At 33.4% G+C, this 27,362-nt stretch overlaps 1 protein-coding gene across 5 annotated transcripts in view; it reads right to left on the bottom strand.

The window, feature by feature from the left end:
• Utx (Utx histone demethylase) overlaps positions 1-27,362 on the bottom strand; it is a 356,173-nt gene that overhangs the window by 36,356 nt on the left and 292,455 nt on the right. For 3 of the 5 annotated variants that reach the window (XM_035356392.2, XM_035356394.2, XM_085809089.1), the window contains 6 exons: positions 26,713-26,811; positions 25,627-25,725; positions 25,386-25,475; positions 18,943-19,047; positions 14,750-15,121; positions 4,016-4,594 (listed from right to left, as the gene is read on the bottom strand). In XM_035356392.2, the coding sequence (XP_035212283.1) occupies positions 4,016-4,594; positions 14,750-15,121; positions 18,943-19,047; positions 25,386-25,475; positions 25,627-25,725; positions 26,713-26,811 (1,344 nt within the window). The remainder of the gene's footprint in view (positions 1-4,015; positions 4,595-14,749; positions 15,122-18,942; positions 19,048-25,385; positions 25,476-25,626; positions 25,726-26,712; positions 26,812-27,362) is intronic. The other 2 variants (XM_085809088.1, XM_085809087.1) reach the window with 2 other exon arrangements.

Below are 27,362 nucleotides of genomic sequence, written 5' to 3'. Positions count from 1 at the left end.
ACCACCTACTTTCAATGTCAACGTGAAATAACAAATCACAGAAGGCAAGTGGAGCATATACAAAGAGTGTCCAAGACAATCAGAAAACATTGTAATCACTGGTGTAATGCAAAAAAGGAGCAATTTATCTGACGTCCAAAAGGGCATGACCATTGGCTCACATGCCAACATGGGAAAAGTATACTGTGCACGACAAAATGGCACTACCCAAAATCAGTGACCTGGAAAATGTGGCTATAGATGATAAAAAGTGAATGATGGCTGCGGAGATGCATCTGGGCTAATTGAGGTGCAACCATTGAGCAACTGACTGCCCAGATGAACCAAGAAGCTACCAACAGTGCTTCCTCAATGACGGTTCAAGGGAATGTTGCCACATATGGACCTCCACAGCAGACGCCTGGTTAAAGCACCTATGCTTGATTGCAGTTCATTGGGAACAAAGGCTCGACTTTGCACACCAGTATCACAACTGAACGTTTTAATAAGTGGCAACAGGTAGCTTTTTCAGACGAATTTTATGCTCAGTTGGACATTAGTGTATATACAGCATGAACCGTCGGAAAGCAAATACCCTGCAACAATTGTCAGAAGGGTGCAAGATGGGAGAAGGGAGCACTATGGTCTGGAGAATACTTTTGTGGCATTCTCTGGGTGCACCTCATCATTGCGGAAGGTACAATGGATCAACAAAAATTTGCATCTGTCCTTGCGGACCATATCCACTACTATACCGTCTGTCAACAGGAAAATGCTAAGTGTCATACAATTTGCAGTGTACATGCATGGTTTGAAGAGCACCGGGATGAGTTAACTGTACTCACCAGAATCACCAGTAAGAGAATCTATGAGACGAACTCAATCGGGTTTGTCGTGCCATAGATCCTCAACAGCATAACCTAGAGCAGCTGGCCACTGCACTGGAGTTGGCATGGCTCAACACCACTGTGAACACCTTCAAGAACCTGACTATCTTCCTGCACGTCTTATAGCGGTCCGCTCTGTGAAAAGTGGTTATTCTGGCTTTTGACAGGTGGTCACATAAATGCGACTGGACTGTATATAATAGCAGGGATTGGCAATGCAGTGCCTGCAGGTATCAAGATGTCACAAAGCAATTTTAAAGTGCCTAGCTTTAAATGTTTAAATTCTTATTTTATGTCACCATTTTAACAACTGTACAAATCATACAGTTAAATTTTTGACAAAAACTTAAATCTTAGCAATATCTAGATGACACTAAATGACTATACGAATAAATTTTTTATCACTATAAACATCTGATTTCGCATGCAGTGAATTATTTTGTGTTCCCATTTTCCTCATATACTCTGACAACCACAGCATGCTGTTCATGCACAAACTTGTCATTCAATGAATTTGTATTTCAAGTAGCTGTGAACAGAATATGTATCCTTCCCTTCAAAATCTCAATCAATAAAACTATGAAAAGATACAGACAACAATCTGCTTGGCTAACATTATTACATACATTATTGCAATAACTTATTACACGCGTTAAATTATTATTACATATATAAAGTGATTATATTATTCATTGTATTATATATACACAGCATCAAGGTTTGCCAATTTTGCCTCATGCAAAGATTTCCAGTTTCGGATTCCGGTGTTAGAATCACTGTTGCTGTAAAATTTCAACAGCTTTTCTTTATTTTTCAGATTATCATACGCAATCGTATCGCAATTCCATACAATTCTGCTATAAAATGCACATATCTCCATCTTTTGCAGAATTTGCACTTTTTGCATTACCGTCAATGCAACGTGTTTACGTTTTTCAACGTTACAAGTAGTAAAACCATGAGTGTGTTTCTTATCTGTAATTGTATTAAAAAGGGCTGAAATTTAAAATATTCTTAATTTATCTACAAAATATCTGGATAAAAAAGAGCAGCACTAAATGATCTCGTGAAATAACAAAGCTTAGAAAATACAACAACGTGAATCGTGAACTTGAAAGAAGAGTTGAGTGAATGGTCTGCTTTCTTACCTCGATGCAGAGAAGAGGAGAAAAAACTTTTATGATGATGTCAATAATTGGGTATTTCCATTATGACTCATTATTATTCGATAATTATGACGCCATTATTCAGTAAGTATTTTTTCCTCGATATTCCATACTCAATGCTGCGGTTTCCAAAACCTATAAACTGAATGTTTATGTTTTGAGAGGCAACATGAATTTCAGGAGTTGGTGGATTTTCGGTATTTGACTGTAATAACCATAACTTGGTACAGCTCATTATAACTTGTTTATCCAATATACCCAAATACATATGACAATCTTTTTATTACAAGGAATTGGTGAAATAAATTAGTCATGCTACCATTTTTCCTAGTTGATGCTGCAATTCTAATGGCCAGCCAAATACATAATTCCTTCCCCCTAAACAACAACAGCACAAAGTCAAAGATGTGCAAGTGCTACAGCTTCCAAGATTCTGGAGATTTTCAAATTTCAGATTATTAATTTAAATCTACTAAGATGCCATGCAAACATTTCAACACTGGGACTTCACTTATTGTTTAGATTAAATATAGAAAAAAGCTAACCCTCCTTTCTCACAGAGCCAGAGCAGGTGCAACTGAAGCGATCGCTACAGCATCTTTTTATTACAAGGACTGGTGAAATGAATTAGTTGTACTACCAATTTTTCCTTGTTAGTGCTGCTATTTTAATGGCCAGCCATAGGCTACTAAAATTTAGGGGTAGCAAAAATTTTAGAATTTAGAGACGCAGCATTAATTATGGATGGCTGAATTTTTAGAATTTAGGAGAGGCACTAAACAATAAAATTTCAGAAGGTCAGCAACATTTAAGGCAAAATGTGCAGTGCCTGCGCTGCTCAATCAAGACATGAAAGTGTCATCCTGGCCAATACAGTGTGACATACAAAATCAGGCCATGGTGTGACTCCCTAGCCAGCAGTTTTTTAATAATATGCAGAAATTTCAGCTAGTTCAGAAAAAAAAAAAAAAAAAATCGTATTTATGGCATACCTGTCTCCTTCTGCTATACTCTCCATTCCTAGACTTTGTAAGGGGGAATTTTTTACTTTATTTCATTTACATATTTACATATTTATTTTGGTTGATATTCCAGAGATTTTGAACTTTGTACCGCATTAAAAATTTATTCCTAATACTAAAACTTAGATGAAGTACATAACAAATTTATAAATACAAGGAGCATTTAAAATATACTTACTGATGTACCAGATATAATATATATTGCATCTTAAAAAATTCAAAGTATCTTTTGTAATCCTTTGTTATACAACTAAAGGGTAAATAATGCAAAGTAACTAACACATAGAACAGTTTATATTTAAATTAATCTTTAATGCTAACTGAAAGAAAAATAAGCTCTCTTTAAAAAGATAAAATATACACATATAAAATTAAGTTTTGCTTTTTCAATAACTACATGAACCTTAATTTCAAGACGAATTTAAGTAATGCCCAATACACTTCAAAATGAGATTCTTTGACATGCCCACATTTTGTCTTAGTTCTGTGCAATACACGAAGTAGCCCATTTAGAAATGTACTTCTTTTATTGCTTAACTTAATACCTTGTACAGCATTTACAATGCCATAAGTTAGCTTCATAATTTAAATTTGAACAGCAGTTAAATACAGTATGTGTTTACTCAAGCATTTTCAATGCTCTAGTAACTAAATGCACATGCATATCTGCTACTATAAAACTTACATAAAAAAAAATATAACTATTCAACGCCTGATCACCACTATGAACTAAAGTTCTTTACATAATTGACTCTTGATGAAATCTCAGTTCCTAATGAACAAAGTTTTAAAGTACTTTATCAGATGAGCAATCTAATTTGTGCTAAATCCAAATTATAAACATGAATTCAGTTATAAGTTCAATGCAGTACCCCAACACCTTGATCGACTAAGAGAAAACAATTACATCCTCTTCATTAAAAAAATAAGAATAGGCAATAAAATGGCAATCTTTACTTACAAATACACTGGGTGTTGGAGGCAACAACTGGTCTTTAGATGGAGGTGGATAAGGCGGATCTGGTGGAGATGGAGGAGGACAAAGCTCAGCCATTATACTTGTATTTGATACACCATTTTTTGTGAGCCCTTTACATGCTGCTAAGAGTTGAGATGAACTCATATTAATTGATAATGAAGCAGGATATAATACAGAACGTTCATTTTTCCCTTTGGGAGATAAAATTTCTCCTTTTGATTCCTCTGGTTCATTTTTCTCTTTTACAGATTCTGATTTAAAGTCATGTAAGAGTGCTGATTTTTTGGGTAATGATGACTGAAAGGCAGATGAAAATTTTAAGGCATCATTATCAGACAAATTAGCATCTTTCACATCATGGATATTGATGTCCTGTGTATACACTCCTGTTTTACTCTGATTAGTGCCTTTGGACTGAGATTCTCCAGAAAATTGAACCAAAAGATCTTCAGCCAGTGATGAAGCAATATCCTTCTGAGACAACAAAATCTGCAGATCCTTGTCGCTTATAGCGGTGCACAAATCATGCAAAACTACAGTAGGCTGTGATGTACTTGACACCTAAAATTAGAGACAAGTTTAAAATTTTCATGTCTAGTTTAAATATTAATATGCTAAAAATGCTTTAATACAGATAAATACAGGGAAACCTCTCTAAGATGACCACCTAATAGTGGTGCACAAATCGTGAAAAACTACAGTAGGCTGCGATATACTTGACACCTAAAATTAGAGACAAGTTTAAAATTTTCATGTCTAGCTTAAATATTAACAAAATATTGCTGTCTTCTAAAAATATTTTAATACAGATAAAAACAGGGAAACCTCTCTAAGATGACCACCTAAAACTCCATACAGGTTTTAGTCACATGTAAAGGTAGCCATCTTGCAGATGATGACTGTGATGGGTAAACACTGATTTGCATAATGAATTTATCCTATTTAAGATCCTAGTTTCTGTTAAAAATATTCACAGAGGAATGCAGAATGCAGTGTACCAGTACATTAATCATAATAGCCCAATAATTAATTACAAAGATAAACAGGAAATAATGTAGCTAAAAAACACCCTGCCCCCAAAAAATCTTACCCATAATTTTTTGAAATAAAGCCAAAGAAGAATATTTTTAAATATGAAAGACATAATAAACTGTTTAGTAATTTCAAAAACACTCACAACTGCACCTGTATATAACAAGTATTGATTAGCAATATGTTTACTGGCTGCACTAACAAGAAATCAAAATATAGTTACAATAACTTAAGCAAACAGTTTAAGGATATGATCATTTAATTAAAGACAGCTAGCTATATCATAACAGCCAGATCAATCTCATATGCTTGTGTACACTGCAGGTAGAATAAAATTAGTGATTCAGAAATGATTAATTACACCTTTATCTAAAATGTTTTGCTGTTGCAGTAAGAGTTCAAAATACAAGTCCTTGCTTGTTTTAGCTCATAAAATATTTGACTGGTCGCAAAAAATAAATTTTGATCTTTGTGTAATACATATTTGATGACTCTGTAGTTAAAAGCTGGTCATTTAATAAAAAAAAAATTGCCCTAAATATCAATACTAATGTCCATGTATGTTGTTATGAAATAATGTATATTTTCAAAGTTGATCATTATGAGAGGTTTCACAATCATTTATTTCAGTAAAATGGACAGGATGAAATTATTTAATTACGGACAAGCATTTGAGACTGCCCGTATGCATATCAGTTTTGACCGAGAGCATGTCAGGGAATGAAAGTAAGTATATATGGGTCTCTTACTACTCTTTCCTTAGAGTAACCTTTTAATATCTATACAATTTAAATTGAAAATAAATAATCAATGATCACTATAACTGATAAGACCATAGCACTGAATTTGTCCAAACTACATATCTGTGTAAATCAGAAATTACGATCACTGGTTAAATAAAAGAAAATAGTACAATAAATGCTTCTTATAACAATCACATTTTAAAACAACTAAAGATAATTCGACTGGAAAGTACAGAATTAGTAAATAATGGTAAAAAAAAACGACAAAATAAAAAAGTAAGACAGTTTAGTCTAACTTTTTTATTTTGTCGTAGACGTAGCATTGTTTGCCTGATTATGGTCTATTAGCTGATACGGACAAATGCCATCTGGAAGGACTCATTACAAATTGTTCATACTTACATTACACAAGAAAAACTATAAAATCTCATGAAGCCAGTCAATTTCACCACCAGGAACAATAACCAAGGCAGTATAATTTGATGGCTTTAATGGTAGGCATCATAAATTTTCAGGGAATGGAAATTAAACCCCCCCTTAAACATACCATTTTTCTACACCTTTAGCCCACATTTCTTTCATCACAGATCTTAAAATGCTTTTCAACAGCTGCTAAGGCTTCCCTGTAAGCAACAGTTTAATATATATATATATATATATATATATATCAGTACAACAGAAGACCCTCAAAGCTTTGATCTTACTTAGGATAATTAAGAAAAGGAAGAATATATAAAAAATTCAAAAACCATACAAAAGCTATGAATTTCTTTTTGATTTTCTTAGATATATAACGTATGTATTCTAATTTTATACAGATATATAAAATTATATATAATTTATTAATTATACAGATATATAAAATTATAATATGTTACGTTATAACGTATTATAATTTTATAACGTACGTATTATAATTTATCCTATTTAAGATCCTAGTTTCTGTTAAAAATATTCACAGAGGAATGCAGAATGCAGTGTACCAGTACATTAATCATAATAGCCCAATAATTAATTACCCAAATAGCCCAATAAATAAAGGACATGTAAGAAATTATGTTCAGTATTTTTCAAATATTTGTTTACAGTCAATATTAAATGTAAGGATGTTCTAGTTTGACAACCCACTTCCCTCAAATTATTAATGACTCATTACTTCCAGATAGTCAGTCACAAGGTTTCCTCATTCAAAGTTTCACTTTTTTGTCACTACTTGATGGACAATAATGATAATTTGCTTATATAACAAAAAAGTGCTATTATGAGTTCTAGTCAGAGGAGCAGTTGTTGGTAAATGTTAATGTTGACATGAAATTAACCATAACAATACATTCAAGAATGCATTTTTATTTGAACAAAGTCTTCCACTTTGGATAATTCTTTTCCCTGGTAGAAATTAATTTTCTATCATTTAGGAACTGCCCAACTCAACTTCTCTGTCAAAATCTTGGATAAGAAAACATCTCTGGATCAAAAATGTTGTGTCAGTATGTTTAATATGGTTCATGGCATAAGTTTGTTATCTTTAGCAACCTTACACACATCTTCACTGATTCTGTTAATAGAAAATTACAAAAATTCCATTTACTACACGGTTTCTTAATTTAAACAGCACAGGATTAATCTTCAGTTACAGTACTAGTTTACAGACTTGGGCAAAAATATTTACTTAGCCATAGTTATAAAGGCCATAATCAGCAAAATATGATCACTAGGTATAATTTTTAATGAAGTAATTATAGTTGACAACTTTCCATGTTGCCAAAAGTCAGCAAAGTCATTTTCATTTCACTATTTACATCTTGATAACTTCAAATTTCAGGTGTTGGCACACTTTCAGGTTTGCTGCACTTTGAACATTTGGTTGCTTGACTTTTAATGGCACAAAACCTTGAAGGGTAAGACAGCAAATGGCGAATAAAATCCAAAAAGCACAAGCACACTGTATCAGACAAATTGTTGAAATGAACCTGTAATGCTGATGAAGGCATGGAGAAACGACTTTGAGAAATGCTCTAGCAACAGGTAGAGCAGGATAAAACGAAAATTCAAATCATATGGTAAAAAGAGATGCCTTAAAAATCTTATGAGGTTGATGTGAGAGTTTTCTTCCAATGAGATCTGTTAACATTCATAGAGTTAAAATGATATTCACATTTCTGACTAACAGCAGGTTAAAATGTGATTGACTGAAACAGGAATGTTGCAAGTGCCACAAATAGGCTCATTATCTCCTTTCAAGAGATACCGATATGTCAGTCAGCAGTGACCAATTCGTAGGCGAGTCGGCAGTACATCCTTCTTTCGATTCCCTGTCGACCCCCCCCAATACTTTAAATTGGGTTTTACCTGCCTTAATTTGTTCAGTGTCTGGCATTCCCAGAGTTCTTGCCAACAGGACAAGATATGTTTTCTGATGTAATTTCGTATGTCTGTAAAAGGGACATCATTTTCAGAGGAGACAGATAGATGCAGCCTTATTAAGTTTACTACTTTTGATTTCTTTAAAACAAACAAAAGCTGCTCCGACATGATCATGATTCTTTGAGCCATCAGTAAAAATTGCTTTATAGTTAGAATGTCTGTTTCTATGCTCTACGAAAATTTGTTGATATTCGACATCATTGGTACTACTCGTCTTAAGTTCTCCAAAAATTTTAAGTAGGTGTATATTCAGGGAGCAATACCGAAAAAGTTAAAGCTTTTGGGATGCAGATCTTTTAGGTTGAATTCATGAATCAGTGAGTGAATGTGAAGATCAAAAGGTGGGAAACATGAAGAATGTGCTTGGTAGATACGCCAGTACTGATCAAATGTCATAAGTCTGACAGGATGTTCGGCTTGTGACATTACTTTATAATGAAGCTCAATGGACAACCGCTTGCATCTAAATTCCTGAGATGGTTCAAAATAGATGACATATAAACTTTGGACTGGAGATGTTTTGAAAGCCCCACAGCATATCCGTAGCGCTTGATGGTGGATTGGATACAATTTCAGTAGCACAGAAGGTCTTACTAATCCATAGATAACACAGCCATAGTCAAGTTTGGAATGGATTAAAGCTCTATAAATGCGGAGCAGAGAACAAGTTTTGCTCTCCATGAAGTAGTGGCCAGGACTTTCAGTATGTAGAGAGTTTTAGCATATTTTGTCATAAGATTTAAGATATGTGGAAGGAAAGCGAGGTTTCTGTCAAATACAACTCCTAAGAATTTTACGTCTGATTCAACATGGATCAAAGAGCTGTCTGTCAAAATGCAGCTCTGGATTAGGATGTAGATTTCTTTTGTAACAGAAATGCACGCAGACAGTCTTCTGGCTAGAAAATTTAAAAACCATTGTTGTTTGACCACTTTATGATTCAGTTTAAATCAATTTGTAGTTGTCTCTCAATGTATCTCATATGATGACTGTGACAACAGATCATCAACATACAGGGAAACATGCACTGTGGGAGGAAGTTCTCTTAAAATGGAATTAATTTTCAGGCTGAAAAGAGTGACACTGAGCACTGAAACTTGGGGTACACCTTCTTGTTTTACAAATATTTGAGAAAGCAACGAACCAATCTTAACTTGAAAAGTGCAGTCCTTCAGAAAGTTTTGAATAAAGATGTGTAAATTACCTTGCAAGCCAGTGCTGTAAAGGTCATGAAGAGTTCCATGCTGCCAAGTTCTATCGTATGCCTTTACCATGTCAAAGAAGATTGAAACCACTTGATTTCCTTTCACAAATGCTTTGCGTACTGCGGTTTCTAAACACAGGGCATTGTCAAGTGAAGATCTTCCCTTACGGAAGCCACTTTGGTAAGGCGATAGGCAATAATTAAGTCTCCAGATGGTAGGTGAGATGGTGATTTAGCATTTTTTCCACGATCTTGCAAAGGCAGCTAGTGAGCGCGATGGGGTGATAATTTAAAGGATTTTTAGGCTCCTTGCCAGGTTTTGCTATAGCGATTACAAAGACCCTGCACCAGGCAGTTCGAAAAATTTGTTCCTCCCATATCTTATTATAAAGAGCGAGAAGGACCACTAGATATTCACAAGGCAGATGCTTTATCATCAAATAACTTATGCCATCAGGACCAGGCCAGGTCTTATCAGTGCGAGATATTACACTTCTTAATTCAAACGTGGCGAGATCTTTATTATAAGATTCTGCATTAGGATGGGAAAAGTCAATCTAAATCCTTTCCAAGCGCATCTTTGTGGACATAAACTCTTCTGAGTAATTGCTACTGTCAGATACAGCAGCAAATGTATCACCTAAAGCATTGGCTATTTCTTCTCTAGTGCTTATCAAGTGACCATCTTTCTCTAGAACAAAAAAGGAATAATTATTATATAGTCCAGAGACTTTGCGGACTCTTTCCCAAACCTGTTTGCTAGACATTGAGGAGATAATAATGGACATGTAGGCTGCCCATGATTTTCTCTGACTTTGCCGCCTCGCTTTTCTTGCATTCGCCTTAGCTTTTCTTAAAGGGCAGAAGATTTGCCAATGTTGGATATTGGCGAAAGATAAGCCAAGCTTTCTTTTGCTCTCTCGAAGTTTAATGACACTCACTGTTCCACCATTGTTTAGGGAACTTTGTCAAGGACTTCGGAATACAGAGTTCAGCTGCTTGTACAATAGTGTCAGAGATCATTTTTAATGCTGTATTTATGTCCTCATTGTTAACCATTTCTTCAGTCAGCACAGCACAAGATGCAAAAAGATCCCAATCAGCTTTATCACAAAGTAAGTGTGGTTATCTTGAGATCACTACTTTCTTGTAATATTTACAATCACTGTGAAATGGTCACTATCGTAGATATTCTCCCCTACACTGAAAGAGGGAAAAGGTAGTAGAGATGGAGAACAAAAAAACCAGATCAATTGCATGAAATGTTCTAGTCTCCTGATGAAAGTAGGTGTATTCTCCATTATTAAGGAGACAAATGGAAATGACCTTCCATTACTTGTTCGATCTGCCGGCCCCTTGAATTAGTGTCACTACTTCCCCATAACATACTATGTGTATTGAAGTCACCTATTAGCAAAACAGGTTCTGGGAGTTGCTCTATTGTTCTGATCAACATGCTCATGTGGGAGTAAATAAATAGTGCATACTGAGATTGAAAAGCGTAAATTAATCTGAACCACAACAGCTTGAAGGGAGGCCGTGAAAGGGAGAGCAGTGTATGGTGATTGTGGGAGGTGATAAGGCCCACACCACCATAGGCATGATCCCCGGATAAGTAGTCCTTTCTTACTGTGGTATATCTCCGTATCTTAGCATGTATGCTTGGTTTTAACAAGGTCTCTTGAAGCGCAAGACAGGCAGGTTGATGCCTGTTTATTAAATCCTTGACGTTATCCAGGTTTTGACGAAAACCCCGGCAATTCCGAAATAAATGTAGCCATTATGGATGCTTGTTTTGGCAGTTTTTTTTTTTTTTTTTTACTTTCGAAGCAAAAGGTGTTTCGGAAGGGATAACCCTTGTTCAACGTCCATTTCGTCCCAGTTGTCTAGGTGTCCTGAACTCATTTGCTTGCAACAGAACTTTGATTTGGGAGTCCTGGGTTTTTGCTTATTTTTCTCCTTGATAACATCTCTATGTTCGTTCTGTTGGACATCCTGTTTTCCTTTGGTCGCAGTCACCGGCGCATTTCTTTCAACATCAGGTTTTTTCCCCCGATTTTTGGTTTCTAGGATCTTCTATCATTGCTAGTTCGTTTTTCTGTGTGGTTATTGCGGTTTGCGTTGATATTGATTCATATTTAAATGGATATTCAAGCTGAATGATTTTGTTGCAGATGCATAAGATTTATTAGGTCTTGGCTGATTACAGAAAATAGGTCTTTTGGCCTCTGAAAATGATATTTTTTGTGTAACTTTAATGTTTTCAATTTGTTTTTCTGTCTGCCATTTCAGATATGATCTTGAAAAAGCTGGGTGCTCGTCTTTACAATTTATACATAAAGGAGCAGCAGAGTAGCCTTCACTGGCATGAACACTGTCTTCACTGGCATTCACCGTCTTTCCGTATTCTGATCCTACAAGCACCACACATATTTTGATCTGCCAACTCTTTAACAAATTCCTCTTCAGTTACTGATAGTAAGTAAGTCTATTTCAGAGATTACTCGTCGGGATGAGTTCAGAGTGTTATGTAGCTTAACTTCAACGTTTGCTTGTGTTAATTTAGTTAAAGGTCTCCAGACCAAAGTCTCTTAAGATTTTTCAGTTCTACAGAAGACAAAAGATGTTTGTTTATTAGAAAGGGTGACATTTTTTTCAAATCTTCACAGCTGGTTATAATTAAGAAATGTGGACAAAAAACATCCAAAACCGTGCTTTCGATGTCGCTTCTTAGTCTTTTGGTCACAATCGGAGTATCGGGTACATCGTTGGAGCAGGAAGGTATCGCAGCATTCATATTTAAATGGAAAAAGATACGGGTCCGACCACCTCACCCACCATGGAGCTCAACAAGGGGGATGCAAATTCCTATGCCAGGGCTAGCCGGAACTATAAGCCACCAATACAAGGACTAGTGACCAGCCGGTTGACACCTGAGAGGATGACAAGGTGCCCCCCATTTAACTGAAGCAGAGACCAAAGCAGTATGTCGAGCACAGTACCTCGCCCCTCAACTACCAGGACCCTCCTTTTCAGTGACACAGGTCTCCACGCACAGCAAACACGTGGGGAGTTCTCTCGCCACTCAAAAAGCTAGGGACAAGGCTGTTCCAGTTTCTTATGACGAGCCTGAACCTCATAAGAGGAAACCACAAGGGAGAAGCAAAACGAGAAAAGTTGTGGTTAAGAGGAGAGGAGGCAGAAAGGAGGAGAGATACTGGGGCTCAAGGATAGTGATACCCGATCACCAAGACGGTAATCCTCTGAAGGATTGAACATTTGGATGTTGTTTCCATGAATTAAAAATTCATCAGCTAATTCAAATCACAATAATATTCAGCCTTTACTGTAGGCTACATTGACATAAATATAATTTTAGTTAATCATTTCTCTTCTGAAGATCTGTATGCTTTCATTTATACCTTAACAGACAGTTCTTATGCATCTAGAACTATGCCAGATTTCTATAAGATTGTTGCAAATCAATGGAAATATTTTCTTTCACTTGTTTTGTATTACTGAGGTTTCACATTCAGTACACATTTATTTATTGGTTTATTATCTGTATATTTGTCAAGTTTATACTTTTATCTTTTACTGCATGACATTTCATGTATTTAAACACTCAGAGCTGGCAAAGATGTTCAAAATTAGAGACATCATATTTAAAAATTTTTCAGCTTTGCATTGCAACATATTGAAAAATTTCCATTCTGAGCTTTTAATTTCAAACTTTATGACACTAGCTACCAAGCAAGTGGCCCAACAAAGCAGAAGTTTTTGGTTCACAGCTCAAGTCAAAAAGTTTGCAATGCTAGTTTGAATTTGATATTCCAAACATTGCTATTCTCCCCATTTAATTTAAAATGCTCTTACTTTTGATGTTTCCTTTTTTTAAGAACTGAATTTACAAAATTTGTTCCTGTCAACAGAGTACCTTTGGCCACAATTTCAGAAATCTCTCTTATGGTCTCCATTTGATTGTACTGACACTATTCATTCTAAAGCTTCAGCAAAAGGCCAAGCTTTTTCTGCCATCATACTATTTATTCAGAAGAAACAGTTTAAGTATGAACTACTAGCAAGCAACAATACACGTATATAACGATATATAATCAGTTAACTCCTGGTTTCCTGGTTCTAAGATACATCAGGCTTGCAATATTTTGGCCCAAAAAAGTATCTTTTCCCATTATCTGAAGCAATTTCTCAAAACTTAAAAATATGCATGTTTCAAACTAGTATTTTCAACATTCTACAAATTACTTTTATTACTAATTGAGATTACTTTGTTTTTCTTCCTTAACACTTCCATTACTCAATTAAATTAGCAAGGACAAGGGAAGTATATAAGGCACTATATTAAATTATACACTATATTATACTCTATCAGTATACACTTCCACTACTCAATTAAATTAACTGACAAGAGAAGTAATTTTCTTCTGCAAATACAATGCTGCATAATTATATGCCCAAAAATGCATGCAAATAACATACACACACACACATACATCAAAAGTGCATGTCTGATTTTGCTTTTTAAGCAAGCTAGCATAGATAATGGACCAAAAACATTTAGTATTAATTTCTGAAATCTGGCATACATGCAGGCAGTGAAATAATCCTTGTACTACTACTTGGTATCAGATGGTTGTTACGGAAACTCATGGAAATGATGCATAGACCTTTTTGTTGAATAATTTTAAGCCTTAATTAATCTTACTATCCTGAAACTTTTGGCAAATCAAAAATGATCCATGGCTATCACAGAAAGAACAATAAAATCAATTCAGGAATGTATTACAGTTTCTAAAAGCTCAAGCCCATGCTTTCTTGAAGCTTTCTCATGCTCGTGTTTTCCTTTAATTACCTCATGAAATATAAGCTAACATACATAAAGAAAATCACATGAAAGCCAGCTCATGCAGTAAACATTTTTTGAAAAAATGAAAATTCAACAACTTTATTTTTAAATCATGCAACTAATGCTGATAATTTACATGTGCAAAATACAGGGTTTAGAGTGCTTTTCTAGCATAGATCAAACAAACATGCAGGTCATCAACTATAAAACTGTAAAAACAGCACTTGGAGGTAGCAGAAATTCATATCTAAGTTAAGATCTTGACTTTTGACATCATGCTTCTTGACTCTCTTCCTTTTAAGTCAAGAGAGATTACTTTTAATATGTACTCCATCATACTTATATATTTATTTGCAATGCTCTTCATAATTTCTTATGAAAATCTAAAGGCCTCTACTTCAATTTTAAAAGAGCTCTCATAACAAATTTCAAAGCTAGAAACAAACCTGAGATGCTCCTACAGATCTTGATGCAGTAGGATGACGCATCTGAGCACTGGAGCATTGTGAAGGCTTTGACAGGATTGGGCTACCTGTTGTAGTGGTAACCTGGCAGGATTGAGAAGCTGGCATATTACTTGCAGTTCGTACTTGAAGATTGGCCGGATTTGATTGACTAACTGGAGTGCTACAGCTACTTAATACCATTCCTTCTGACACAGGAGACTGAGAGGGGCGAACATGCGTTGCAGTAGAATCAGGAGACATATAACCACTAATAGTTGGACCACTACGAGTAACAGATGTTGTGATGGTGGTTGTACTTAAAACCTGAGCACTAGTAGTAGATAATGGAACAGATGTCTGACCAGCAGGTAACTAAAAATTTTAAATTATGATAAATCACATAAAACTGAAATTATAAACTGCACAATATAGAGTGTATTGAAAAGCTGATGGTACTTTATTTTTACATATTATATATATAACTTAAAGTATCTCAACATTAAAAAATGCAAAAGCTAATTTTATCTATTTTTACGTTTAAATGTGCTTTATTGTAACTCTGCACCTGAAAACAAAAAAATGCATCTAAATTTTGAAAGATAACTTGCAATTTTTTTTTTAATAACATCGTGAAGCCTAAGTATTGCTAAAAACTCTCTCTTGCATTTGTGGAAGTTTTCTCTTTACTTTCACAGAAAATATATTAACCGTTTTCTTTCACAGAAAATATATTCTATATTTAATTTAATTCTATAAAATCTAAATAAATCTATTAATCTAAATAAAATGAATTATCACAAATAGATATCCATACACCAGATTACAGACTTAAAATGAATTGTAGCACACACTGAGAGGAAATCTGCTAGTACTTGATAATATAATCGGTTACCATTGACAGGACAAGCAATTGTAGCATCATCCATAAAGCATCATTTTAAAGGGCAGAAAATGTGTTGTTTATAACATAATTTAATTCTCTAAGATCCTCTGCCCAGTAAGAAAAGAGTGAATAAAACCAGAAAACATTGGTAATTTGACAGGGTTTTTTTTTTTTTTTTTTTTTTTTTTTTTTTTTACACATGGGGACTGAATGAATGAGTTAATAATACAAGATGAATACACAGCCTAGGCAAAAGCCCAAGCGTGTTTCGATTTAATCCTCATATGTTCTAGTCAGCACGGGCGTTTTGAGGATGAACATGCTAGAAAAATTTGCATGTTAACAATATCTTAGATTTAAAAGAACTCATTTTCTAAATTTGGAAACTACCACACTCAGCTAGTCACCCTGTTATTCTAAGTTTCTATGGCATCTATTATAATACAAACATCATATATTAAATAGATGTTTACATAATCTGTATTACACACTTAAAACACTTTAAATTTCAAATCATATTGTTATTTGTCCAACTAATTATTCTAATATTTTTAACACTTTTTGACTAAAAGAAAATAATAATGAAATGTTTGCTAATAATTTACCTATTTTTTGACAATGACGGGGATAGCAAGTGTGATAGCCAAGCCACTAAATGTTCAGAAAGTTTTATATCAACTTGATCATAATATTTTATCTAAATATATGACCACTATATATAACAATAGATCATTAAACCTTTATAAAATTTACATCTCACTGGAAGCAATCCATCTCTGAAGATACCCAAATGGCACAATTTTCTCTCTTCTGAATATCATTACTCAATAACAGTTAAGGTTCTTCTACCAAGAATGCTTAATTTATACGAAGGTGATACAGATATTATGTATGTTCAATAACAACATATTTTTCAAGACTTCTTCTAGATCATGATATTTTTAGGAAGGAACTTTTTTGAATTTATAACAAAACAGATTAAACAATTCAAAAAGATAAGACAGCACTGCATGCTTACACCTTATGGAAACATTAGAATTTTTTAAATACTTACAACCTTTCTTAAAGATACTAGATACAAGTCCCATTCAGTTAACTGGACTACTAATTTCTATATTACCATAAATGACAAATACTCTTCATAGCTTGAAGTTGTGGAACATTTTTTTTAATCTAACATTTCTTAAGCTGATTAGATATAATCTCCGAATTAAAGCATTTCTCACCATCCTATCAATATACACGGTTTTTCATCAGATCAATATACATGAAGATCTACTTCTCAGCAGCTTGATCTTATGTTGAGATGCTTGCTATGATTTTGTTCTAGGAAAAATTGTTTAATTTTTATTTAAAAAAATAGAATCATATGTGTCAGAAAACTCAACTCACTGGATACATAACAAACTGAGAAACATCTTGTTTAAAAGCACACCTGTTTTAAAGCAATAGTGATGAAGAACTATTTTTAATTAATTGTTGGTACTTTTGAATTTAGCATGTACTGTAAGACATCCAAAATTCAGTCATTTCAGCATCTCTGAAAACACTTCCCAATATCCAATACAAGCAGTCCATTCATATTACACCCGCAAAGGAGAAGCAAGACAAAACAAATAACCATTCATATAAGAACTGACTAAGCTTTGGCTATTGGCATAACATTCTGCCTCATCTACCTTACAGTCAAAGGAAAATGAGAAACAGCACAGCACAGCATTATAAATGAAGTTCAAAGAGAATTTATCAATAAGACATTGAGGAAGCAATTGACAATAAAAATTTGGACTCAAAGTGTAACAAAATTTGCTATCATAAAGTTTCAACTAACTACAGCAAAATTATTATGTGAAATTGTTATGAAACATGATTATGTAAAAATTATTTTAGACAGTTTATATATACAACATTGCAAGAAGCATATAAATGTTGAACACATAAAAAATTTACTCCAAAAGTATTTCCTCTTAATATATATCTCAGAGTTGATGTAGAGAGAAAGAGGCAGTTTACTTTTTATATGCCAGTTTCAAACCCAAAATTCAAATATTAAGATTTTTGATGAAAAAATATTTACCAATATTAAAATCAATGAAAATAATCTTGAATTAAAAAAATCAGATAATTGATTTTACAGAACAAATGCTACTCATTAAATATGTCTTAATACTTCATGACCAGCAAACATACTGATTATCTGAATCAAGTAGACCTTGAAATAGGATTAAGTTCAGATAATTGCAAAATAATGTAAAATTTACTCCTTACACTGATACCATATAATCTCAAGGCCATTCACAACAATAATAGCATTTCTTCTTCTCTCCTCAAAATATAATTTTTTACAAAAGTTTGGAAGTCTTAATCAAATCACACTTTTTAATTAGTCATTCAAAAATGGAAAATTCTTTTCACTTTTGAAGAAGATATTCTTTTACAAGCAGCCATTTGTTTAACTGCTTTTAAGTGCTTCTAATATTAATAGTACTTGGTTAAAATCTGCTCACATCCTCCTCAATTTATCTCGATGAGAAACCCATCATTAACAAGAAATTAAAATTTGACATACAAAATTATTTGCATCTACAATTTAACAATTCATTTACTTCATTTTCCTCATAACATTTCTACAATCTTATGCCTTATCAACTTATAATGAATTTGAATAATACATCATCAATTTCATCACCACTTCATTGTTTCAGCTTAAAATTTGATTGCAGAACTTGAAGAATTTCCTACTAGATTTTATGAATTAGCAGTAATGATGACTTTGAAACTGCAGCTTTTCAATAAACAAATATTCTGGATTCCTGAAGTTGGATAAGAGATATTCTATTGTAATTTTTTCCATAGAATTCAAGAAAGATAAGGTTTAATATTACATACTCAAAACCTGGAAATAATTTTATTTTCTTAGCAACTTTTCATTAAAATAAAATGCATGTCTTATAAAATTACCACACCAAAAAAGTATTGAAATTTCACTCTACCTGTCATTATTTAAATATCACACACACAAAGAAAAAATAATTTTCCCAGATACAGAATAATCATAAAATCTGAAATTAAGTATAAATTCAGTGCACATTCTCAACAAAATGCATAAATTTGATGTAAACATCTTCCTTTTCTTAGAAAAGATGCCAGGAAACAATGAAAACATTGGATTGTTGTTAGCTAATGTAAACTAATTTAGCACAAAACTTTACATAGCCTGAAACAAAGTAACTTTTATTGCCATACATAAATAAAGCAATTTTAACCATACACAACTTATAAAGAACACACAACTAATAAAGATTATTACTTGACTTTGCATTAAAAGCTTCTGTTGCTGTTGATGTTGTTGCATATGTTGATATTGCTGTTGCAACTGCTGAAAAAGAATTCTCTGTTGTGGTGATAAATTGTTCTGAAAAATAAAAATAAAAATTTTAATAGGCATAAAAAACAGAACAAGCATAAAAATTTCGGGTTTATAAACTATCAATATCCCATAACAGAGATATAAAAAAATTAACTTTTTCTGAGCCTATAAGAACATTCTGTTAAAATTAGGATAAATACACTCCTCAAAACAATTAGGCGACTTTCTGCAGATAAGGAAATGTTATGGTGGTTGATATACAATGTATAAGTGTTGTAAGGTACAAGAAAAGAAAAAGTAGCAGCAAATAAGGAATAATTAAAACTTTATTGATGATATTTTTTGGTAAACAAAAAATGATACAAATATACACAAAATCTGAATTCTCAGATACAAATGAGTTTCAATAAGGGGTGTGGTTTTCCCTGACTGAAGCAATGTTACACACAAGGTATGAAATCGATGAGGGACTGGGATATTTTCTCCCACTCCTGTTGAAGAGAGCTTTCAAACTGCTGAAATATTTCTGGGGGTGATAAGGAACTAGTAAAATTTCTGCCTAGAATATCCCAAACATGTTCCATTGGATTCATATATGGGGGAACATGCTGGCCAATCCATTCAAAGGCCTTACTAGCTGAGCACGATGTGGCCTGGTGTTATTATCCATGAGAATGAATTCATCCCCAACTGCAGCATAAAGGACAATATGTTTGATGATCTCATACCTATATCACGGAGCTGTGCTCCATTACTGATAATGTGCAGGTAGGTGCAGCCAACGTTAGAATTACTGGTCCAGACCATCACTCCTCCTCTGCCAAATCAGACACTTCCATGTACAAATGCAAAAGTACTGCATGTATTTAGGAGATGCATCTTGCTTAATTACTCGCATTGTCATCCTATATTTAGAGTTTAAAATATTTTTTCAATTAAAATGATTCAGTAACAAATAATATTTTTTGACCACAATAGCAAAATCTTTTGATATCAAGTGAAACAAGCCAGACAATAGAGTTGTTATAACTGGTTTGGGAAAATTATCAGCAGCTCTCAACATACCTCTCAAAATGATAACCATGAAGCCATTCATTTAAATAGTAGAAAAATTCCTGAATGCTATAAGCGTCAAATTGGAATGGATTGCTTAATGATGGTAGAACAATCATGGGCAATCTACTTAAAGGGATAATGTCCTCAAAAAGGACTTTATTAGAGAAATTAGTTTAAAATTGCACATGACTAAGAAACACTGGCATATGCTGCCCATGAACAGATGCTGAGCTGAAAGTATTGCAGCACTTTAGTTGTCCAGTTAGAGGCAGATTTCAGTAAATGCAAGACAAAGGTTTCTCAAATTCTTTTGGGTTTGCCTCTGATTTGAATTATATTTCTATAATCCTTCTACCTATTCTCCATATATGTAAGATATACAGATTTCAGAGATAAAATATTTTGAAGCTACTTTGGATCATAAACCAAATCTTCAAACTAAAAAAATCTAAAATTGTACATTCTTACTAGATTCAGACCTTTTAATCCTACAAATGAGCACACAGACACCCCCCATCAGTGGGGGGAAGAGATTTTTATCAGCCAGCTGCTGGGAATTTTGTAGACTTTACCAGGGTTCATAGCCACATTTTAGTTAAAAAAATAAGCACCTATAAGCACTTTTCAAGCACATTTTAAGGAAAAAAATAAGCACCTGTCTAATTACATTATACACAACTGCATAACCTTAAAAATTAGACTTGCAATTTAAAATATGAGCAATGCAATATTTATTAATAGAATGAGCATTACCTCAAAAATGGAAAACAAGTAACTTTTTTAAAAAAAAATTTAAATGACAGTTCAATTTACAGAATTAGTTTACGAGAGAAAAAAAACTATGCAGAACTAAACTACATTACAAGATTTAATGATGAAATTTCAGTTCAAAATATAGAAAATAAATAATAATAAGCCATATTAACTGTATTCGCTTGGCACCTAATAATAAATTCAATTTATTTTCCCACTCATATTAATATTTAAATAATTTAACTTAAATCAAAGTTCTGAACATTTTCTAAATTTTCATTGCATAGCAGTTTTCCCTTAACATATATTCCAAGCAAAGTAATTTAAGTAAAAAAGAGGAACATTTCTGAAATCAGGAGACCCGCATACTCGGAAATTGCCGAATATTCTGTATAGTCGAGTGTAACTGGAAAAAGAGGAGGGGGGAGATTGTAGCCGTTCTGTAGATTTCTCGGCTAAATAAATGATTTTGACATTTCGATATGTGCATCATATAAAAATAGACCAACAGAACTGAGAAATATTCTGCTTAGAAAGCACAGTAAAACTCTTTTAAGTGTTCATAAATAAATCTCAGACTGAACATCAAAATTAATTATCTCTGCAAAATACAGCAAACACTATTGCGCAATGCGTGCGGCGTAATTCTTCCATACGTCATATTACGTAATCGGAATCAACAGCTGCCGGTATTCGGTGGTGGTGTGGTGTATTTAATTATGGCAAAGCACACTAGGGCTATCTGCCTAAGGGAAGGGATGCCTTCGTGGAGGACTTTCTAAGGGAAACTGGCTCGTATACACTTTACACATGGGGAAAACCCCGAAAACACCCATGCAGCCAGCCCGTTCGCGGGATTCGAACCTCGGACCGAAATACCAGTGTTCAGCGACTTTACGCTCGGCCCCGGTATTCGAAGAATAAAGAACTAAATAAAGGAAAAGAAAGTGACTTACTAATCTGGGGTGTTTTTGATTCTACTTTTGAACTGACTGCGTTAAATTTCTGGAATAGAATCATTCTTCGCTTGGGTTGGGTAGACCGTCAAACTTTTAGTCCTATTGAATCCAGATTGGGCAGTGGGAAAAAAAAAAAAAAAAAAAAGGATTTTGTGGAGAAAGGGGAGAAACTTCCAACCTCCGTACTGTATAATGTATTTGGAAAAATATATATATATATATATATATTGACTATTCAATTACTTTCCTTTTATTTAAGCCATTCCGAATATTATTCCTTAGAAAGCTAATCTGTGTAAAAATACACCCATTTTTGGAAGTTTATCTACACTTCAGCAGCTACTGCAACTATATTATTATAAATATTCATACATATGCTCATAATAAACACGAATATGAACTGACCACGCGAAACGAGAATGCAAATTATTATAATTATTTATAGAAATTCAAACGTGTGTAGTATTTGGGTGGGAGGAAAAGAATACCGAATGTACCGGAATTTTCTACGGTTTTCGCAATTCTTTGACCAATAGAACGACGTGCACCTGTCTGTACTCTCGCACGCACCACAGGTTACGTTAATGCAGAGAAAGGGCGAAAAGCTATTTCCGGGAGCATGATTCACCATCTGACGTTCCATATAAGGAAGAAAAGTTGTTTATTTAGTTTCGGTTTTGATACGGGGGAAAAATGCGTGTTCATTAAAAAAGCACTAAAAGCAAAAAATAAGCACTAAAAACAAAAAATAAGGGCTTTAAAGAAAAAGTAAGCACCTATAAGGGCCTTTATATTTTATTTTCAAATATAAGGACTTATAAGCACTTGTAAGGACCGCTACGAACCCTGTTTACGATACCACATTTCTTGGTAAAAAAATTTCATCAGACTTGATAATAGTGTAATTTTCTTCTTCAAGGGAGCACACATAAAGTCTCTCATACCTGTTAGGACATTTTAATAATATTTCCAGGGTTGCCACTCAAACAGGAGAATGAAATTCCCTGACTTTTCCAGGTATGTTTCGAGAAAATTCCAGTCTATCCGCGTAATGTACGTTGGCTGTGCTAAGAGGTAAATTAATTATGGTATTACTTCTACTGTGTAGCAAATTCACTTAATTATTCAATAAATCCCAGAGGACATTTATTCTTAATTATTCTTGGCACACTTTGTTTGATAACTTTGTTTACTTTTCCACTTAAGAAACTTAATAAAATTTAAGATATATACATTGGATAACAATTGTACATTTTATTTAATTATTACTCATGATCATCACCAGTTCAACATGAGGCTAATCCGGTTCTCATAAATCACAACGCAATGCTAAAAGTTAGGTTAGATTTTAGGTAAATTTAATTTGTGTGAGTTGTCTTCTAAAAAGGCACCTTAACACTTGAAAACACAAATATAATTATAATAGGAGTTGTTTTCACCACTGAAGATTGAGATTAGAATCTGCCCAATCTGGAATAAAATAAAGTTTTTTTTGCAGACATTCTGCAGCTAAATGAAAGAAAGAAATCTATTTAATGATATTTTTTTAATACATTGAGGTATTTTATATTTATTTCGCAGCATACATAAGGAAAAAATATGTGCATTAAATTTCGTGATGTCATCATACTGCTAGAATCAATTTCAGGATTGTGCCAGAGAAAATTTCCTGAAATTTGGAAATATTATTTACTAATGATAAATAAATTTAGAGGGAAGAAGCAACGTTAAATGATATGAATAACAAAGATAATTACTTAAAAATTGAGTTAGAATAATCAACGATATTTTAGCGAATATAGTTATATTACATGGTTAGCCTAGACGACTGATTACTATTTTTTTATTTTACTGCAAAATGACAAGGTATTTATTAAAAAGAAAAGAAAAGAAAAGAAAAATTTGTGGTAAAATCCTAGTATACGGTACAGCCTTCGCACGATTTTGAAAATTGTCGCCAAGAACAAAATGACCTGTTTACTGCTCATCATCATGTCGCCAAATCCCGCTGTACCATACATGGAGATTATTCTAACCAAAGAACGTCTATGTAAAGAAGAAAAGGTTCCATACACGTAAATGCTATTACGCGGCTAGAAAGCGGAGGGAAAATTTGCCAAGGGATATGGCAACGGAGCCTGGCGGCCAGAATTTCCCTCTCCGCCATGTGCACAGGAAATTGAGAAACACGTGTTAAGAAACATTCTTTGCAGGGGCGTAGCTAGAGGGAGGCATCTGTCCCCGGGTGCAGAATCCGAGGGGCACCAAACTGATGTTACGATATTTTAGAATTAAATCTTTTCCATCCTTGGCAAGCAGTAGGGGGCGTGAAATCTTCAGTTGTCCCTGGGCGCTGAAAACCCTAGCTATGACTCTGGTTCTTTGACAAAAAAGAAAACTACGAAAATCCGTTTTTAAATTACTGCGAAAAATCCAAGTGCAATAATTTTAAAGACAGATTTTCGTAGTTTCCCCTCCTCAAAATAACTAATCCATGAATTAATTTACTTGCGCCAAAAAATATTTTTTTTTCCTTTAGAGTTTAAAGAAATTTTAAACGATATTCATTTTATGAACTCTTGATAACGTGACCTTCGACACCGGTTTCAAGCTTTGGCGACAGATATATCGCACATGCACAGCTGTTTCCCTCTATAATGGAACGGAGCCCTGTATGTTGCAGAGAGGTTTTTCTTCTCTACAATACATTTTTTTTTTTTATTCTAACCTTCATAGTACCGTATACTAGGATTAAACCCATTTTACTTTATATGAGAACAGGTACTTTAGTTCATGCATTGCAAATGCGATTCTCGAGGTTACTGGAAACCAAAAGTTGCGGGAATCTTGCTTTCCCGTTCTAAAAGACAATCAAATAGGAGCTGCAAAAATTGGCTCTATGCCAGCTGCCCGAATGACACTCACGTGATACACAATTCGCCAAAAAAATTATCTCTTCCGACGTCGGCGCAAAACTCGCCTTTTTTGGCGGGATTGTTGTATGAAATTCCCCGACTTTTCCGGATTTTGACTAAAACATTTAAATTCCCCGACTTTTCCCTGAATTTTTTGGTCAATTTACGAATTCCCTGACTTTTTCCAGTTTTCCCGGTTTTCCAGGTAGCATGGCAACCCTGTATTTCACATGCTTATCTAACAAGTGCCACAGTAGACCTTTTGTAATATGACCTCAGCTTCATTTCCACTAATTACAGCATTACTCTCAATCAAAGCTTAAATATTATCTTTCAGAACATTTTGCAAACTATTCTACCACATCAATTATATATTTCTTTCAAATCATAAAACTTTATTCAAAATTGGCAGTTAAACAAAATTCAGATTACAATCAGTACAAACTGCATGATGGAAAATGAAAAAATTATATTTTCTTTTACATTTAAGACAGAAACTACGGCAAAAGACTGCCCTATGAGTTATCTCAGGTCAGCATGCTTGCTTTATAAAATGTCTGAGCTTTTCCTACATCATAGAATAACACATGTGAAACCTATATTTACTAAGCACAATACTTATTTTTTGAGACGTCCTTATTTCAAAAAACTCATTAAAATTAAATTACAGGAAGATTATATTAGTATTAACAATAATTACCTGATTTTGTTGAAGGTAACTAAGAAGCTGCAACTGCTGTTGAGTTAAATAATATGAAGGTCGTGCATTACTATCTGGATTTGCTACTTGCTATAATAATGACAGATAAAAATGGAAAATTATTAAGAACCAGAAAAAATATTTATATAAAATTTTATGGAATAAAAGGGGTCTTTTAATAATAAAAATAAAGGTACATGTGAAAGAAACACAAATACAATGAACAGCATAGTTTCCTTACGTTTGTCTGAGGCACACCATGTGATAGTTTTAGTCGCTTATTTGCAGGCTCCTGACTTGAAGTATTCAATACAGTTGGCCTTATTTGCCCTTGCTGGCACTAATTAAAATGCAATTAAATTGGTGGTTAGCAACTGTTTTCATTAATTAATACAATGAAAAAAAATATAAGCAGTATAAACTTATAAACTGTGATTCAAAATGTATTTGTTCAACATTTGTTTCCAGTCACTCACTTCCTAATTCATTTTAAAGCCTAATTACAGTCAGAAACTTAACATACAGATACCTAAATTTTACAACTTTGAGCTATGATAACAGGCTGAGATTAGTTAAAAAATGACTGGAAAGCCTTCACTTGCATAACATTCAGAAGAATTATTAAGTTAAATATTTAAATCTAAATTTGAATACAGAGAATCAAATCGTAATAAGAAAACCCGATGCATAACAGAAATGATTTGCATAACTTGCATATAATCAAAAGCACAGAATAGTTAAACAAAGAAAATGACAAAAGGAAATGAGAAATGAATTCCTCTATACATAAAACTATGTGAAATCATAGGTACTTCATAATTCCCAGTTTTTAAAAATACAGGCAAAAATTAAAAAAAAAAGGGGGGGAAAGAAAGAAAAAGAACCACACAAACAATTTTACAAAAATAAAAAAAAGGGGGATCAAATAAAACATTTGTTACAGAGAAATCAGCACACCTATATTTAAAATTTGCAGAATTTATATTTACAGATCACAGAAACAGACCTGAAATGCTAGTTCACAGACCCCATCTAAAAAAGCTAATATTAATGCAGCCATATTACAAAATAACTAAGAATAGGTTCATAATTTAAGATGGCTCAAATTCTGCATTCAAACAGAGGAAGCATTTACCTCACAATTAAAAAGAAAAAGCTGCTCTTCATTAATACCGACTCAAGTATTCAAACTTACATAGCATGTGCAAAATAAGCAAAACAACAGGAAACAAAATATGGATGAATAAATAAAACACCTGAAGAACCATTAAAAAAAATCAATGAACAAAGTAGTATGAAAAACTTTCCGAAAACTACTTTGCCGTACCTGCACAACTTGGTTTTGAGATCCCTGCCCTGTGCACACAGATTGTTGAGATCCACTGTATGACTGCCTTTGATTATGTGCTGAAGCATTAACTCGATTCTATTAAGATATAGGTAATAGTAACAGTTATGTACAATTATGGCATTGAAAAAATAAATATCTTAAAACAAGAAATTTGAAAGGAACATCCATTTCAAACAAATAAAAGCAGGATGAATTTCTACATTTTAAAATGGTTTTCAATGACTTCCATGATAAAAAATTAAAAAATTTAATTCAATAATTAAATGCCACATGCATGATCTACACAAGTGAAATATTTTTAAGATAGTTAAGATTTATACGACACATTAATAAACTTAGCAAAAACTATATTTCAAGAAACTGTTATTTGTTAGAAAATTTAATAGATGTTTTATTCTGCATGAAAAGTTTTTTTCTTCTTCTTCTTCTTCACATCAGATAAGACAACACAGTAGCATTTTCAGTAATTAAAGTTAAAAAATCACATTTAGGATAACCATGTTCTTTTTATACTTAATCTCAATTTAGTGCAGAGAATTAAACAAACTAGAACTAACAAAAAATTACAGGTTTTGAATCTGCTGCTGATTAAACTACAGGTAACCAAAATCAGACACTGAAAACAA

Source organism: Stegodyphus dumicola, chromosome X2 (assembly GCF_044657685.1).
Source record: "Stegodyphus dumicola isolate Sdum_Otavi_A_Nest chromosome X2, ASM4465768v1".
Lineage (NCBI taxonomy): Eukaryota > Metazoa > Arthropoda > Arachnida > Araneae > Eresidae > Stegodyphus > Stegodyphus dumicola.
Note: the sequence above shows the minus strand (reverse complement) of the source record. Positions and strands in the feature narration are given on the sequence as shown.